This window comes from Malus sylvestris, chromosome 13 (genome assembly GCF_916048215.2).
Source record: "Malus sylvestris chromosome 13, drMalSylv7.2, whole genome shotgun sequence".
Taxonomy (NCBI): domain Eukaryota; kingdom Viridiplantae; phylum Streptophyta; class Magnoliopsida; order Rosales; family Rosaceae; genus Malus; species Malus sylvestris.
Window position 1 is genome coordinate 23,695,986 of NC_062272.1, and position 17,945 is coordinate 23,713,930.

Genomic DNA, 17,945 nt, shown 5'->3' on the forward strand with positions numbered 1-17,945 from the left:
CAGATCAACGGTCCACGTTTTTTCCCCCAATAAATTAAGAATTCACTTTTAAAAAATACATAAACTTTTTAATAAATTTTAGATATTATTATTATTATTATTATTATTATTATTATTATTTTATTTTTTTATAAATTCAGAAATTAAAAATAAAATTATTATTTTATAATAAAAAAAAATATTTTAATAAAATTGACTAGGCTATTTTTTGTTAGGGGTGGAGATGCTTTGGCCTATTACTGTTCAATGGAGTCTATTACTGTTCACTTAAGTGGATAAATGCGCTAGGTGCTGGCACAAAGTCCTTAGGGGTGGACTTGCTTTTAGGGACGCTCTTAATTTATTGATGTGAATACATCAAATCTTAAATGGGAATACCACGAATGAAGCACAGGATTACCTAATAATTTCTCTCTTTCCTTTTGCAGACATACAGCTGCAACACCACCAACAAAACCACCCCCTTCCGTTTTCAGGCATCACTGTCCAATTAAACCTTTTACCCTAACCCTAGCATGGCCACCGCCCAACCCACCGAGAACGGCTCCGCCAAGGCTGCGAAAGCCGACGCGCAACCACTCACATCCGAAATCACCACCGCCCCAATTACAGCGCCCGAGTCCTACCCAACAACAACAACCGATAACAATCCGAACCAAAATCCCGAACCCGTATCGGACGCCGGGGCTGTCACAACCGCAACGAATGTCGGCAACGATGCCACCTCAGTAGCCGATAAACGATGGCCGGGTTGGCCCGGGGACTGTGTGTTTCGGCTAATTGTGCCGGTTCTGAAGGTCGGTAGCATTATCGGCCGCAAAGGCGAGCTCATTAAGAAGATGTGTGAGGAGACCCGAGCTCGCATTCGAGTCCTCGACGGCGCCGTTGGAAATCCTGATCGCATCGTGAGTTTTCCTCGATTTCTTCCTTTCCAGGGTTAGCTTTTTCGTGTTCTCGTAATTTGCTCCAAAGTGCCGCGTTTATACTGGTTTTATGGTTGCGTTTAAACTGGTTTTATGGTTGCGTTGAACCCTAGGGTTTGTAATTTTCGGCTTCCCTTGTGTTATCCTCTGTTTAATTGTGGCACAATGATAATTCAGGGTCTCTAATTAGGCTTTGTTGTTGCTAATAAGTGGGTGGGAAGAGTAAAGATTGAAAATTTGAATTTGGATTTTGGGAATTTAGTTGAATCTGTCACGAGGTAACAGAAACCCTAAAAGTAAATTTAGTTTAATTCTAGCATTTGGTTCATAGGTGTTATTGCTTAGAAAAGGCTATTGCACCTGGCTCATAGTTTTGTTCTATCATTCAATGTGTTAGTAATGTGCATAAGATCAGTAACTTTCTCGAATTTTTAAAGAAATGAAGATATAAGAGAATCTCAAATCTGAAACGAGACTTGATCAGTGTTGAGTTTTCTGCTATCTGAAGATGACTCGTTGCTAGGCAAAGTCCTTTGCATCCATCTCAGAGTTGTACTCAAATCGCTTAATTTGTGAGTGGGGCATAAGATGAGAATGACAATAAGTATCTGGTATTCTGCTAAGTCAAGATGACCTATTATAATGTGACAATAAGTATCTGGTATTCTGCTATGTCAAGATGTCCTATTATAATGTGAACTCTTTTGCACCGGGCTTGTGGTTTTATTCAAACACTCAAAACATAGTAAGGGCTATACTATAAGACGAGTAACTGTCGAGAAGTTTTATAACTATCTAGTTACAAGACTAAATCTTTGTTTTTACGCATTGTTTAATTGGTATTTATAAGATTTGATACCTTCCTAACAAAGTTTCCATGGGTATCAACATCACAAAGTTATATCAAGACCCATTAGTGCTGATTAGATTTCCAAATATCACCTTTTTCTTGCATACTTGAACCAATCTGTGGTTCTGTATTTTATATTTCCTTTTTAGTCTTAATCTCAAAGTGGTTCATCACTATCTTACTGGCTGTGAAGCTTCTTTCTACTTGCTTGTGATCTATCAGTGTGTGAGGCCACTGAACCATAAACTGTTTATCGTGATATCATTCTATGCTACAATCTTTCTAATATACATTTCTTTTTAGGTGCTGATCTCTGGAAGGGAAGAGCCAGAGGCACCTCTTTCCCCTGCAATGGATGCTGTAATAAGAATATTCAAACGTGTCTCTGGATTATCTGAGAGTGAGGGGTCTGGTGCTGCTGGAGTTGCATTCTGTTCCATCCGGTTGTTGGTAGCATCTACCCAAGCAATTAATTTAATTGGAAAACAAGGATCATTAATCAAATCTATACAAGAGAGTACTGGATCGTCTGTGCGAGTATTGTCTGGAGGTATGTTCTTATTGTTACATGATACAACTTTTCTTTATTCAGTAAAATACCAATGGTTGAAAATATCTGCCTATTTCATCACCTTTTCCCCAATTCTAAGGATAGTGTGTTTCTTTGCTGTTTTTATGATTTATAACTGAAGTGGTTAGATTGGTTATACAATGAACAACTGAGCGAAGGGCTTACTTATTGGAAATTAGACCTAAAATGATAATTAAGTTTCCGTATTTGTTTTCTTTATTTCGAGTTACTTCTGTGCTCCTTATACTGACTTAGCTTTTCCGTTGGTAATTTATAAGTTTGGTGATCATGCTAGTGAAGATAAGTATATTATTATTCCTAGTATGGCGTGGAGTTTAAATTCTTCTCCCTTTGTCTTTCCTGCGTCTGAGTTGTGGATCCGTTTTCCATGTTAGAGTCCTTCAACTTCAGAATGCATGATGCTTATACTTGTCAAAAAATTAATATAGCTGCATTTTTGAAAAACAAGCCTTGGTCATATTCGTTGTCCCTTTTAGAAATGCTCTGTCATGTTATTCAGTGTATTCAGATCCTTATTTATGAAACTAGTGTCTATTCCCTTTCTTCCTTTCTTCATTCTCCAATACCTTATTTTTATTCGTGCAGAGGAGGTTCCATTCTATGCTGCCGCAGATGAGAGGATTGTTGAATTGCAGGGAGAAGCTTTAAAGGTTCTCAAAGCTGTAGAAACGGTAGTGGCTCACCTGAGGAAGTTCTTGGTTGATCATAGTGTTATTCCACTTTTTGAGAAGACTGTAAGCTTATTTCCCACTGATGTCTGCTGTATTTTCATTTCTTTGTATTGCTGTGTATTAATTACTAGATTGTGCATCTTTAGTATGCGACAATCTCACAAGAGCGCCAACCCGATACTACCTGGGCTGACAAGTCATTGCTGCATACTGCTTCTCAAACTGGAGTTGGCACTAATTATTCTCTTTCAGCAAAGAGGGAGTCTTTGTTTCTTGATCGTGAAACTCAATTGGAATCACAACTCCCTTCCGCTGGAATTTCACTTTATGGAAAAGATCCTTCAATATATGGAAAAGATCCTCCTATTTATGGACAAGACACTTCTGTTTACGGACAAGGGTCTATTTATGGACAAGATCTTGGTTCTTTTCGTTCTTCAGGAATTGGTCGTCCTGGTGCTCCTGTTGTTACTCAGGTTAGTTGTTCTAACTGTTTGACATTTTATCTCAACTTCGTACTTCCATGTAATGAGCTTATTTGGGTCTTCACAGCATGCATACACACAAGGATGGTCTAACTTTGCTGTAACTTTTATTTAAATTACGGGGTCAACAGTGTTGTATATTTTGCTTCCTTATAAGGATGCTGGGGGATCCTTTACTGTCTAGACCTTTATTTACTTGGCAACAGTAGGAATACATGTCTTGTTTATAACTATAAATATGAGGATATGCATAGGCTGTATGTATGTCTTACTTACTGACTCTTCCATTTGAGGAAAAATTTCTTGATGTATGAATTTGTCTTTAATTGGAAAACTAGAGTGTATCAGATTGCATCAGGCCTGTGTTACGTGGGTCAATTTCTGCATTTATACTCTGATTGTTCGTTAAGAAAAAAAATTAAGTGCAAATAGGGCTATGTAGAAAGAGGAATATTCTGTTTAAATTCTTGTACTTCCGTTCTCTATTTATACTTTCTTGGTAGTAATATTTTATCTGTTGCATTCTACAATCAGATTGCACAAACAATGCAAATTCCTCTATCTTATGCTGAGGACATTATTGGGGTTGAAGGGTCGAATATTGCATTCATTCGTCGTAGTAGCGGAGCCATTTTAACTGTGCAAGAGAGTAGGGGACTACCTGATGAAATTACCGTAGAAATAAAAGGCACCTCGTCACAGGTTCAGATGGCTCAACAATTGATTCAGGTATGCTTACCAATGAGCATTTCTTTTCAAATATCAAGGAGGGGGCAAGGAGCGGAAACAAACACTTTTTTGTTTGTTTGTTTAATAAAGACCTGTTACGACTCTGAGATAATGAAAAATGAATTACCATGTTTAAGTTACAGAAGGTGGTAGTTTACCGATTGGTATTAAAACATTTCATTAGGGAAAAAATATTGCATATTAGCATGCTGGCAGGGTTGAATATTTGGCAAGTTAAAAACATTGAATAATATGTAATTTCAATAGGGAGTGATTCATGGTTTGGAAATTGTAGACACTTGGTTATCTTTTCTTGTGTGTGGTTTTAGGAGGTTATAAACAGTCGGAAGGAACCAGTTACAAGTAACTATGGCGTGATGGATACTGGATTGAGGTCATCCTACTCTCAGTTAGGTGCTCCATCATACCCATCATCGTCACTACCCTCACAACCCTATGGCGGCAGTTATGGATCGTCTGGTCTAGGAGGAGGCTACAGCACGTTCAGGCTTTGAATTAATTGGTAAGGACTAATGGTGGGTTTTCTACTTTTTCCAAATGAATATAATCAGAGAAATATTAATGTTGGAGGTAGTATTTATAAAGTTGCCAGAAGGGGTCAGGGTCCTGTTTTGTTATCTGGATCATCAGATTTGATCTGTTGGTAGCTTTCCAGGGTAACTAAGGTTGAAAGGGATATAGAAGACTGTAACGAAATAGTAGTGGTTTTGGTGTTGGTTTGTGAGTTTGTTCATTAATTTGGAAGTTAAACGAGCATTTTAATTATTATTTTTTGTTTCCTTTTTTTTGAGTTTGATCAAACTTTGGATTTGTAATCATGTTCTTGAATATAAGCATCATTCTAGGCCAGTAAGAAATTAAGAACTCCACAAAAAAAAAAATATAAAAAAAAGAAAGAAAAAAAAAAGAAAAAAAGAAAGAGGAATCCTGTTGTGGATATTCTCTACTTGTCTTCATGTATGTATGGGATGAGACCAAATAGTAATATTTATTAAAATAAAGAAAGAATACAATTGTGAGAATAAAAATATATTACAATTGAACTCTACTTTAAAATGTATGGTATCGGAGAAACCGAATGAAGAGATGGTTGATTTAAAGGACTCAGCTGTTTTGATGTGTTTAAAAAGATGGTGGATGTAAGTAAGCAGTAATACTAGAGAAAGGGAACCCCACAGAACCCTATTTCAACAGATACTTTTAGGCTCTTGAGACAAGTCAGCTGTTTTGTCCTCTATTACTTCTTGGACCTTGGGGGAAAAGCCTTTGGAAGCAGCATGCTGAACCCACGCTCTGAGAAAAAACAAAAAAAGAAAAGAAAAAAAAAAGAAGAGCAACCGTATGATCCCGTATAGCTCAACCAAAAATATCATTAAGAAAGCTCAGGAACCGAATTTTAGCAGCAGGATCACAAGAGTTCTTTGGTGGCCTTTGACTCTTAGAGTCAACTTACATGTCATATCATTGACACAGGATGAAAGGCCGGCAGTATATGCGAATGCCGTGCCGTTGAAATGAAGAACCATTAAATAAGTATTTTTGTTGAGGAGGAATTTCAATAAATAAATAAATAAATAAATAAATAAAGTGGTGGGGTAGCAAAATTGACAAGGACGTGATTCCTCAACAGCGTAGAATAAATAGATAGACTTATCTACAAGGTTACAAGCTGCGTTTTTTTAAAACCACCCGGTTTCTGTATTTCTTTGATTCTAATAAGAAACGCCTTGTTTGTTCTCCTTCTCTCAAATCTGACAAGAATGCCGACGTTGAATCTGTTTACCAACTTGCCGGTGGACGGAGTTGTGGCCTCTGACATCCTCAAGGACGCCACCAAAGCCGTTTCTAAGATCATTGGCAAACCCGAGTCCGTTAAGTCTCTCTCTCTCTCTCTCTCTCTCTCATCCTTTTTTATCTTGCTGTTGGCATGCACATAAAGTGTTCGACGAAAGTACTGAATGAACAGTAATATCTTGTTTCCCATGCAATTCTATATTGTATTGGTGGCTTACAGTATCATTGGGTATTTATGTTTCTGTTTTGGTTTCCCTGTTCTTCAGTATGTGATGATTTTGCTCAACGGGTCTGTGCCGATTGCATTTGCTGGCACGGAAGAGCCTGCTGCGTATGGAGAATTGATCTCCATTGGGGGCATTGGACCAGGTGTTAACGGAAAACTGAGTTCAACCATTGCTGAAATTCTCGAAACTAAGCTCTCCATTGATAGCTCCCGCTTCTATATCAAATTTTATGACGTTGAGGTGAGCCTATTTACTTGTTTTGTATTCGTTTGCCTGAATTTTGCACCTGCACTCTACTAGTTTTGTGTAATCTTCGTATTGCATAACATCATAAATTACTCGTGGGACTTCTTCTTCTTGTGGTAGAGCAATTTATCTCCACACCCACGCATAATTCCATTATTACTGTGCTTCTCCTTCCCCGAATCAAAACAAAAGAAGAATAAATAGTAATGCCTCCCCCCTCCCCCAGTACACTAATGGGGGAGGAGGAGATGCCATTTCTCACAAAGCCAGTTACAACATTTCTCCAAGAAGCTTTGTTGTAGCGCAAAACCCCCAGACTTCAAAGGGACCAGTTATGCTACGCTTTACCAAATTAACTCGTCTATTTTCTTTTGTCGTAGTGAAATTACACTTAGCTAAGGTAGGTAAGTTAAAAGCCATTTCAATACATTGATTCGTATTTGAGTCTGACCTGATTAGTTGGACAGTATTTCATCTGATAGTTCGATTAAAACAAATATTATCTGATGATGATTAATTACTAATGTGTTTATATTCTGCTCGTTCAGAGGTCCTTCTTCGGGTTCAACGGCTCAACATTTTGATCACAACTGTTCTTCAGCTGATGCTGGCAAATGGCCTTGTATCCCTCAGTTGCAATCTTCTTGTTTTAGATGAAAGAGTAGTCTTCGTGTTTGATTGTATTCTCTGATGAAACTAAAACTGTGATTCAGATCAGAAACAGCTATGAAACTAAAATTGTATTGTTGAAACATACTCTTGAAAGAGTGCAAATTTTTAGTAAAGTCTAAGTCACTATTATTGAAATATACAAAAATTTGTTGGTCAACTCACGGAACTTCCTACTTATAATGGTATATAGATCACTATATAAAGATAACCTCTACAACAAAATCAATTAAAATTAAGGTCGTTTAATCAATTAACTATAGCAGATAGATAGAAGGTTAGTAATTTTATACCAAATTTCATCAATCTATTTTTATATTGTTCGATAACTAGATGATCTCATATTTTATCCATTTTTTGCAAAGATGAACTTTTACAAGTGATTTATAACAGGAACGGTTTTGATCATAAGTATGAAATTTTTCGTTAAATCAGTCGCGTAGTATATTGAGGAGGAAATCCTCCTCATTCGTTGAGGAGCCAAGTTAATTTCTTCGAGTAATGCTCATAAAGTCTGTCATAGGTAATATTTCAATTCCTTGTCTATGTGTTACAATATTTATTACAAGCAATATTATACAACTAGGGGAAGGAAGAATGGTTTGAACTCGGTATACAGTGGGTAGGAGAGGAAGACCCTAGCAACCAGGACAATCAACCATTTACTTATTTGTGTTACAATTAATATTGAATTATTTGTAAATATATTGTTTAGCAACCGACTTCATGGAAAATAGCCTACATTCTTGTGTGTTTACAGGAATACAAGACTATTTGTCATTGGTTCCTGATAAACTTTGATAATTCCAATAACAAGTTGTACGAGAGTTCTCAGTGGCAACATCTTTGTAGACCTAGCATTCGTGTCGTGTTTTCCATATTCGTGTCGTTTTCGTGTCATACCCGATATCTTAATGAGTCGTGTCGTGTAACACCCGTTAAAATAAACGGGTAAAATGACCCGACCCGATAATATTAACAGGTAATATGACCCGACCGGTTACCCATTAAGGAAAATATATTTTCAACCAATAAATGATCAAATGAAAAATATAATACTAAATAAGTATATACATACCATATTGTCATATCCAAAACATAAAAATGCATTTTTCTTTTAAGTATATTTTCACTTACCTAAAGTCTTTAATAGTTTTTTAATTAATGTAGAAGTGTAAAAAAACATAGAAAAAATATATAAACGCTCATAATGACAAATTTTACAACTTTCATGAAGAGCTTAACTTCGAAATTCACCACTATAATCATATAAATCATAGATCAAAATTTACATTTACGCTTCATTGTTCTCATCAAATTTTGTTTTTTCAGATTTTCTTTTTTGAAAACTTGATCTATTAGAGAATGCAGGAAAATAAACGGTTTGAATCGTTGATATTATATTCAGAATTTTACGGTTAGAGAAAATATTGCTTGATGTTTATAAAGTTTCTACAAACTACATAACATCGACTTATATTTCAATTAACTGTAAATATCGAAACGTGATATCAAAGATCTAAATCGTTCATCTTCTTACATCCACCAGATGATCATGTTTTCAAAAAAGAAAATTTAAAAAATGAAATTCAGTAAGAAGAATAAAGCGTAAATGGTAATCGACGGTTAAATATAAATTTAAGTTTTATGAATTATAGTGTTGGATTTCGAAGCTGACCCCTTCATGAAAGTTGTAAAGTTGGTCACTATGAGTGATTGTATATTTTTTTTACATTTTTTACACTTCTACAATAATTATTATTAATTTTTCCCTCAAATAAAAAACATTATTCATGAAGGTTTGGAGGATTTTAAAAATTTAAATGATAATGTAAGTGTAACCATTATTTACTCGTGGAGAAATAATAATGAATCACGAGTGTTTATATATTTTTTCACATTTTTCATACTTGTATGTATGTCTTCCTAGTTCTTGTCTATACAAATACTATATTAGTTTATTTTAATTTTTGACAACATGTTAAGTAAAATTTATCCTAGTAATGATAATAAGGAACTCTCATAATAAAAATAAATAATGACTAAAACTTAAAAAAAAAAAAAACTTATATAGAATAATAATACAAAACTATATATTTAATATAGAATATATTGTATATATTAATATGACTATTGTATTTTATAATAAATCTTTTAGTAATTAAACTTTAAAATTATCAAAATAAATTTTTTCTTAATGGGTGGAAACGGGTTACCCACGTGTTACCCGTATGTATACCCGTTAAGAACCCATTCTTAACGAATCATCCGATAATGATCCGATAAGTTATCGTGTTGACCCGAAACCTATTATTTTCGTGTCGTTTTCATGTCGTGTCAGAAACTGCCAGGTCTACATCCTTGTAGCCAACTCTGTTTTTCTTAGAAGGTTCTCCATTTGGAATTTGTATCCAGTGCTGGTTTCTCAACAGACTTGTTCTTTTTATTTGGTTGGTTCCTACCATGAACACAGAACACAAGCGCGAGCGCACACGCACAAACGAGTTCGAGAAACCAGCACTGGATCCGAATTCTGAACGGAGAACCTTCAAAGAAAAACAAAGTTAGCTACAAGGATGTTGCCACTGAGCTGCTCAACATTTGTGTACTCAATGTTGTGTACATACGGTGCAATCTTCGGTGGGAGGATTCCTTCACAAGTTACCGACACTCATAATATCCGAAAGCTGCCTAACATTCAATAGCTCCCCATAATAAACAAATCCAGATGCCAAATTCTCACTCAATGCAAGAATGATTATATTTTCATGATAGATACAAATCTTAAGAAGCAACACAACTTCGAGCAAACACGTAAAAGAGATAATTTCATGTTTTCGACGTCACTATTTCAAATAAAAGATTCAGGGTACAACAGGATAAAGAATCACCCCCGGATCACCATCCATACTTGGCATGTGTTTCAGCTTTAGTCAGGAAGCCTCTTGAACGCCGCTCTGCGAGTTCCATCTCCTTCTGCTTCATATCAAAGTATAGAGAACCAATCTGATGCTTCCTCTTATGCAGCTTTGTAGGCTTCGCTTTTGTAGAAACAGGCTGAAAGTAACAAATTTAATTATATCAGTCAATGCATAAATACATAACCATAGCAAAGCACCGTCTAGTTACTGGCAAGGACAAACAAAGAGAACAGTGACTTAGGACTTCCTTTCTTGCAAAATGGAAATTGCATAAAGTGTGGTTGAAGTAGAATGATTTCTTATTTAAAGTCGGTTCTGAGTTTCAACCGTACACAATTATTCTACTTCTCTGTTTAATAGTTAAAAACAATACATAGAGTTACTATGTAATATGCATAAGATGTACTAGGAGCTCAATTTAGTTCAAAAATAAAAACCAAAAGATTAAAAACAGAGAGAAAGAGAAAGAAAAACAATGAAGCAATGAACCAAGTATTCAATGAACATGAACCAAGAAAAATGACAAAACATTCAAAAAACAACTAACAAGAGAATTAAGTCCATATTTTATGGCAACATAAAACATAAAATTCTCACACAAACAGCCTATGACAATATTTTCATCTAAACACTATCCTACCTGCTGACACCATATTCTCATTGCTGCCAATCTAAGGGAATCAATGACATGCATAGCCCACTCCAATTAAAACATGACCGAAAGGATATATCAAAATTCGTCATGATGTTTGGAAACATATCCATAAGGAACTAGGTTAAGGATTTTAATTTTTTTTATCAAACACTACTGACAAACAAAATTACTATATGTGGTCGTTTTAGACAATTCAAAGTCAATCTAGTCGGGAAAGAGTCCTCCCTAGTACTTGCAGTTCGAGAATGGTTAAGAAAGGACAACTAGTGAAAACTTATGTCCACCTATGGACTCAATTTCTACAATGTCCAACTCATGCTCTATAAGTTTGGCAGAAGACATCAGCCATTACAACTCTAAACTAGAATAGTTCTAAAAGAAAGTCGACTATCCATAGTTCAGTTCTTCCTTCCAAGGAAAATACTTAAGCGTCATAACTACAGGCACCTTTTCCTTGTCAAATTTCTGAGAAGCGTCCTCTTATGAGAGAATGGATTCCCAGGTGCAAAGCTTCTATGTACTATCTTAGGCCATGCTTTGGATGGCTGGTTGTGTCAGTTTCCTTTAACTCAAATCTCTTTTTTCTTCATAGTCTTACTGCACAAAGAAAAAACCTAAACCTCCAGGCTCCAACTCTATCCTTGATCCTACAGTCCTACCTGATGCTTAATACTGTATGAGTAACATTATGCATTGGAAAAATATAGGGTTTCCCAATGCAATATCAAATGGCTAATCTATATCATTTTGACAAATTTAATAATAAACTGTAACGCAGAGTTTAAAATAGTACTTTAGGTTTTAGGTGTTAAAACATCAATTGCTATTACCCTTCAGAATTCAACAAACTCAAGTTCCAAGAATCAATTATTTACAACGTAGAACCCTTCCTTGTCAAATCTAATTTCATTGACTTCATTACACCAGCTTAATGATAAGCATTTGTTTTTTTGAACAATCGATATTATCTACACTAAAGGGAGGGGGGGTGGGCTTTAGCCTGACAATGGGCTAGCAATAATGTGGTTCAAATTCGCCTTTCGAAAGAATCGAACCTAAAACCTCTCACTTACTAGTGAAGAGGAATACCACTAGACCGTAGTACTAAGTGGCAATGATAAGCGTTTGGTAAAATGGCATGAAAAGGTCGTTAAACAACAAGGTTATGGGATAGAAGAGTAGTGCATGCAGACTCTGATATACAAAAAAGAGAAATTATACATGAAACGGAACTTGCACCGTCTCTCAAATTCATAGCATTGCAATAAAAACGTACCGCTAACAGTTTCACTATGCATTAAAATTTAGCAACACAATTCCTTGAGCTCTCAAATTATAAATGAAAAACATGGTGTTAATGCAGAAGTCAAAATATATAAATCACTTTCCATTGATAAACACTAAAAGAAACAAGAACATTGTGTTGATACCTGATAAGAAGGCCCAAAGGCAATTCCTGTTAACTTAGCCTGGTCCTCTCTTGGCCGATTCTTCATCAACTCGTCCTGCTTAACCTCAATTATTTCAGTTGGCACCTCATTCCTCCCCCTCTTTTTACCAACTTTAATCTCACTTACACCAGTAGCGGGGATGGTTGGCACCACAGTTCCCGACCCACCAACCCAATCATTCCCATACTGCTGCTCATAACCAACATAACCCCCATAACCATCATAATTGCCGTAATTCGAAGGATCACTACCACTAACTCCTGCATGTAGCTGAACCCCAGCATCCACATGTCGATCAATACCAGATTGGTAACCCTCGTAACCACCATAGCTTTCATAATTAACTGCATTTTGATCAATAGTAGATTGGTAATTCTCAGAACCACCATACCCTTCATAGTTAACCGCACTTTGCTCACTATTTGATTGGAACTTCTCATGACTTTCTACGTTCTGCTCCACCCCCGCACCGCTCTCCACTCTCGAACCAACCGATTCCGTTTCAACAATGGCTCTCCTGCTCGAACCCGAACCCGAACCCAAACCAGCGGATGCACCCAATGTGGAGGAGTACCTTGGCGCCGATAAGGACGACAAAAATGACTTCGCAGACAACTTCTGGACCGAGGATTCAGACGCTTTTCGGCGCCGCGTTTCTTTTTCCTCATCGTCTTCTTCGTCTTCATCGTACTTATATGAGTTGATTGGAGGATTGAATTGGACAATCTTTCTAGGGTTTTGATCGGATGACGAGAGATTGGTGATGGGTTGTATTGGATTTCGGGATTTCGGCGGAGGAAGCGATGAGAAAACCGAGGAGGGTTTTGAGGTGGGGATTGAATCAATTGGGTCTTCATCGTCATCGCCAAGATTTTGGGATTTTGGAATTAGGGTTTGTTTTGGTTTGGGAAGGGATTGGAAGAAAGAGGGATTTTGGGGTTTGGATTTGGGTAGAGAAGAAAAGAGAGAGGAAGTGGAGGAAAGTTGAGAGCTGGGTTTTGGGGGTAAAGCTGTGCGTTTTGGTGGCGGTTGCTGCTGCTGTTGATCTTCTTCTTCGTCGGAAGAGGCGTAGTTGGCAAGCAGAGATTCCATAGCGAGCGAGAAGACGAAAGAAAGTATACTCAGAATTTCAGAAAATTTGGAATTTTTCTTTCTACAAAATTAGGGTTCTACCTCTGCTTGTCATCAGAACATCTTGAGTCCTTTTCTGGAAGCGAGGTGGCGTTTCATATATAATTTTGGGAGTTTTAACAAAAAAAAACTCCGTTCACTCTAACGAAAAATCACATTTTTACACTAAAAAGTCAAATATGATACTATTCATTTTATCCTTTATTTTGTCCTTATCATTAAAACTCAAAAGTTTTCAAGCCATTTTCATTAGTTTTCCATATAATTTTTTGAAAATATACCAAAATGAGATAATTTCTTAATCTTGCATAAATAAGATAAATCGATCATGTGCAAAATTAAAATTATTGTATGCATAATTTACTGAACACTTATGGAGGCTAGAGAGAGCGAAGGTGCGGCAATAGTAGAGAGATAGAGAGATGTGTAATTGTAGGTGTGTTCTATTCCATCCCATTCTGCTTTTATTTATAGTAGTAGGATAAGTAAAAACCTTTCCCTTTAGGATTACAACATTTAATAGGTGATCAACTCCTAATAGGAATATAAGATACATTCCCATATCTACTAGGATTTACACAATCACATTCCTAATCTAATAGGACTGCAACACTCTCCTTTGAGTGTGTAAATACTCAAATAAATGGCGCATCAAGTCTTTAGTGATGAAGTAAGTATAATTGATGAAGTCGTCGGCACAATGAGCAAATGCGAGTCTCAAATCAACGGAAGAATGCATAAAAAGTAAAACTCATTAAACCTTGATGAAGTCAGTATAATTGATGAAGTCGTCGGCACAATGAGCAAATGCGAGTCTCAAATCAACGGAAGAATGCATAAAAAGTAAAACTCATTAAACCTTGCTATGGTAAAACCCAAGGTGGGAGAAAACCCATAGACTAAGGAGAAAAGTGGGAAGTTGCATTAAGTCAAAATTATACGTCTTTTGGACGCAAATAGAAGAGCTCACAAGGGTATGATCAGCCCAGGATGGGTGCCTTGTTAAAACCTAGTTAGGTAGCAAAAACCTAGTAGGAAAAATGCTCCTAATCGTAGGGAAAATGAGTATATTAAGATCAAGTGAATATACTTCTAGATACTCCCCCTGAGTTTGACATAACTTCCAAATGAGAACTACAAACATTTGCATATGATAGTTAGGCATACCAATTCCTCGGACAAGCTTCTAGAAGGTTGACTTCAGCAATGACGTCGTGTAGAGGTCGGCAAGGTTGTTTGGGATCGGTTTGCATCACTTCAATATCCTGATGCTTTGCTGATGTAGATGTAGACGCAATATGTCTTGGTGTTGACTTTGTTAATGTATCATGGTTTGATTGGCTGGACACATGCAGCATAATATTCATGGATCGTCGTTGGGACTCAACAATGGATGAAAAATAGCAAGTACTTCGAATATGCTCAACAAGAATTCCTAACCATGTCTCACTTGTGGCGTAGTGAAGTAAGGTGAGTCTTGGAACGATTCGAAGATTTCACAACTAAGATCATATCATGGACCTCCAAGATATTGCGATATCCTTAAGAGTAAAGACATAACCATTTGAGGATTTTGCCTTGTGCGTGTTTGATAAGCAACATGTGTAAGCATAACAACAAGACAAACATCATTTCGAGGATCAAGGGGGTTGGATCCACTTAAGATGCGTTGAGATTTGCGCATGTAGTACCTTCAGAGTACGTCTTTAATACCAATTCAATGGATGCGTGTAAGTGCAATGTTGCATCTTTACCAAGATCAACAGTGAAGGAGATGTCCTGTCTTAATACAATGTGCTAAGTACAATGAAGCGCAAAGTTGAACTTAGATATGGAATTTCGAATTCTATACCTCTTCAAGGGTCTCATATACATATAACGTATAGATGATCATAGGTATACTCAAAGGTAACACATTCAGTTTGTAGTTCGACTGGTAGACCAAAATACCGTCAGAACAACGCTTGAACTTCAGGTCAAAGCATAAACGAGTTTTCCCAAGATCCTTCATCTCAAATTCCATCTTCAGGTGCGAGGCAGTTTTCTCAAGCTCTTCCAGAGTCTTAGTGAGATGTATGTCAACGACATAAACTGCAACTCTAGCAATTTGGAACAAGACTTCATAGTTTAACACAAGGGCATAATTCATATCCCTAACTGATCAAATAATCACTTAGATGGGTATACCACATCCGTCGAATTGTAAGTGAACGCCTCAAACAAGTTAAGAGGGTGTTCCGTGGTTTTGGAACTATTTGAACCAGTCCATGTAATTCTTCGGGAATTTACATGTAAATCTCTGTATCTATATCCCCATGGAGAAAACATTAACCATATTTCATAATGCTGCTATTAATCACAGGACGTTTGAGAGAAACCTTGCGTCGTAAGGTGTGCATCATATCACACTATTTCATTCATCTCATAACGCTTCCTTTCCCACTAGGGGGGGCACGATTTATTTCGGTGCGGTTTTGAGTGAAACCGAAATCAAAATTTTTTACGGTTCAATTCGGTGCGGTTTTGAAACCAAAACCGAAATGAAACCAAACTGTTTGGTTCGGTTCGGTGCGGTTTCAAACGGTTTCGGTTTGGTTTTTAAGAAAAAAATGTATAATTTGCAATTTAACATATTAATAAGCATTTCCCAGTAGTAATAGGAAAAAGACATTTGTTATATAAACAATTAGCATATTGAGCGAAACTTTCATACTAGAATATGTGATATCATACTTCAAATGAATGGACTTCATTAGATCATTGTTTGACTCTTGATAACATGATCAGTCCACCCTTGTACATATATGTGTGTGTGTGTGTGTGATGGTATAAAATGACAAAGGTCCTTCAAGTTAATGAACGAAAGAAAGTGATGAATGATGATATTCTAGTGTGGTTAAGTCCATACTAAGTGCATGGATTCTAACAAACAACCAATTAAAACATGAAATTTAATATGGACATTTAATTAAATGTTTATTAATATTTGCGGTGTGGTTCGGTTTCGGTGCGGTTTTCAAAAGCCAAAACCGAAACCAAACCGTTTTCTACGTTGCGGTTCGGTTTTAAAACCGCAAAACCAAACTGTTCGGTGCGGTTCGATTTGGTTCGTGTTTCGGTTTCAGTTTTCGGTTCTAAGGGCCCATCCTTATTTACCACTTGTAACACAACAAGGTTATCTTGGGCAGTGTAGGGACAACAAGTCTAAAACACACTTTGGTCAAGAATTTGACCTGGATTGTAACTATAATTGTCCAATCAGTTCTACGTTGTCACTTAATCAACGGAACACGGTTCAATATTGTTTCTTTTCATTTATGTCGGTAGCTACCATATAAGTGAAAACATCATCGATGGTAATCTCATTTCAATTCCATTTTTTCATCCAAACTAATATACTAGACCAAGAACTTTAAGTCTTGGGAGAAACCCGACCCGTTTACAGGTCTAGCCAGCAGCCTCTTGCCTTCTCCTTTGCTATGCGTATCTATCCCCATGGGGAAAACTGTTACCCGATGGAGAATCCACTACCCGCACGTTCGGTTATGGGAATTCTCCATTCGAGGATTCTACGATTTCGGTTATAGGGTTGGCATATCCGAACCAGATCCAACCCATTACCATCCATAGTAGGAAGTCTAACATAGAGTTTAGATGCAGCCATAAACTAGAAAGACCAGATACCACATTGTTGAACCATTGGGTCACTTAGTCATGCCTTGGGAGCGAGGCATGTTGTGGTACAATTACGTCCTAACATCACGTATCGATCCTATAGGTATCTCGGGATCGGGCATGACAAATAATATGAAGTGTAACGTTGTGATTGTCTTAATCGCAATTAGAGTCTTAATTGGTGCGTGTTATTTTAATTCCTGTTTTAGTTTAGTTCGTTGGGTTCTGTATTAAGGGTTCCACATTATTAGTTAGATAATTAGTTAAATAGTTGTACAAGTCTGTTAGTATTTGGTTAGAGTTATTAGGCTTTCTATTATTAAAACAGTGTGTGTAATCACTGTTCTTTTAAGTCAATGTACACTCTAAATTCTCTCTATTTCATCTTTCTCAGCAACTCTTTCTTCTCAAATTTCTCTTCGATTCTCATATATTTCAATGTAGTTAACATGGTATCAGAGCCACCAACCTCACGCTATAGGTTCTGGTGGTTCAACTTCTCAGTAGTTTCATCTACTTCTAGTTTTACTTATCTTCTAATTTTTCGTTAGAGATTTCGTTAATTTCCTTGATGCTTTGGCAATCGTTCAGTTCGTTCTGTACTTTCATTTTCATTATGGGTTGTGATTAGAGATTATTGGTGATGTCATATCTCGGTCTTTGGAATTGTAGCAAAATTTTCTTTGTCCATAAGCATGAATCTTGATTCTTCAGGCCAACTAGAAGTGGGAATTTTTCGGTTCTTGAATATTGTGGTTCTTGTATTCGAGATTTTTCATATTTTCATCAAGTTCTTCACCTCCCATTGAATGCCTTCATCTTCGTGGGGCACGTAATGGTGGTCTACGATTTGGAGAAATGGAATGAGATTGCATGATTATCCAGGCCATCAATTATTGGTGCGT

The 17,945-nt window shown here is 36.7% G+C and overlaps 3 protein-coding genes across 3 annotated transcripts; 2 read left to right on the forward strand and 1 right to left on the reverse strand.

The window, feature by feature from the left end:
* Positions 1-375: 375 nt before the first annotated feature.
* Positions 376-5,054, forward strand: LOC126596773 (RNA-binding KH domain-containing protein PEPPER-like). Its single transcript, XM_050263438.1, has 6 exons — positions 376-905; positions 2,077-2,323; positions 2,951-3,099; positions 3,183-3,512; positions 4,056-4,250; positions 4,580-5,054. The coding sequence occupies exons 1-6, from the start codon at positions 516-518 to the stop codon at positions 4,763-4,765; spliced, it is 1,497 nt and encodes a 498-aa protein (XP_050119395.1). The 5' UTR covers positions 376-515; the 3' UTR covers positions 4,766-5,054.
* Positions 5,055-5,220: 166 nt separating this feature from the next.
* LOC126596774 (uncharacterized) lies at positions 5,221-7,367 on the forward strand. The gene is made up of 3 exons (XM_050263439.1): positions 5,221-6,142; positions 6,332-6,532; positions 7,087-7,367. Exons 1-3 carry the CDS (start codon positions 6,032-6,034, stop codon positions 7,120-7,122), a joined length of 348 nt encoding a protein of 115 aa, XP_050119396.1. The 5' UTR covers positions 5,221-6,031; the 3' UTR covers positions 7,123-7,367.
* A 2,555-nt stretch (positions 7,368-9,922) lies between these two features.
* LOC126596934 (uncharacterized) lies at positions 9,923-13,450 on the reverse strand. The gene is made up of 2 exons (XM_050263644.1): positions 12,214-13,450; positions 9,923-10,264 (listed from the first exon to the last, which is right to left on the reverse strand). Exons 1-2 carry the CDS (start codon positions 13,324-13,326, stop codon positions 10,106-10,108), a joined length of 1,272 nt encoding a protein of 423 aa, XP_050119601.1. The 5' UTR covers positions 13,327-13,450; the 3' UTR covers positions 9,923-10,105.
* Positions 13,451-17,945: the final 4,495 nt, after the last annotated feature.

Excerpts from the sequence above, each read along its gene's own strand:
- LOC126596773 (XM_050263438.1), top strand. The coding sequence starts at position 516 with ATGGCCACCGCCCAACCCACCGAGAACGGCTCCGCCAAGGCTGCGAAA. Across the intron at positions 906-2,076 it reads TTGGAAATCCTGATCGCATC|GTGCTGATCTCTGGAAGGGA; the intron begins GTGAGTTTTCCT and ends ATTTCTTTTTAG. Across the intron at positions 4,251-4,579 it reads TGGCTCAACAATTGATTCAG|GAGGTTATAAACAGTCGGAA; the intron begins GTATGCTTACCA and ends GTGTGGTTTTAG.
- LOC126596774 (XM_050263439.1), top strand. The coding sequence starts at position 6,032 with ATGCCGACGTTGAATCTGTTTACCAACTTGCCGGTGGACGGAGTTGTG. Across the intron at positions 6,143-6,331 it reads TCATTGGCAAACCCGAGTCC|TATGTGATGATTTTGCTCAA; the intron begins GTTAAGTCTCTC and ends CCTGTTCTTCAG. Across the intron at positions 6,533-7,086 it reads TCAAATTTTATGACGTTGAG|AGGTCCTTCTTCGGGTTCAA; the intron begins GTGAGCCTATTT and ends CTGCTCGTTCAG.
- LOC126596934 (XM_050263644.1), bottom strand. The coding sequence starts at position 13,326 with ATGGAATCTCTGCTTGCCAACTACGCCTCTTCCGACGAAGAAGAAGAT. Across the intron at positions 10,265-12,213 it reads CCTTTGGGCCTTCTTATCAG|CCTGTTTCTACAAAAGCGAA; the intron begins GTATCAACACAA and ends TGTTACTTTCAG.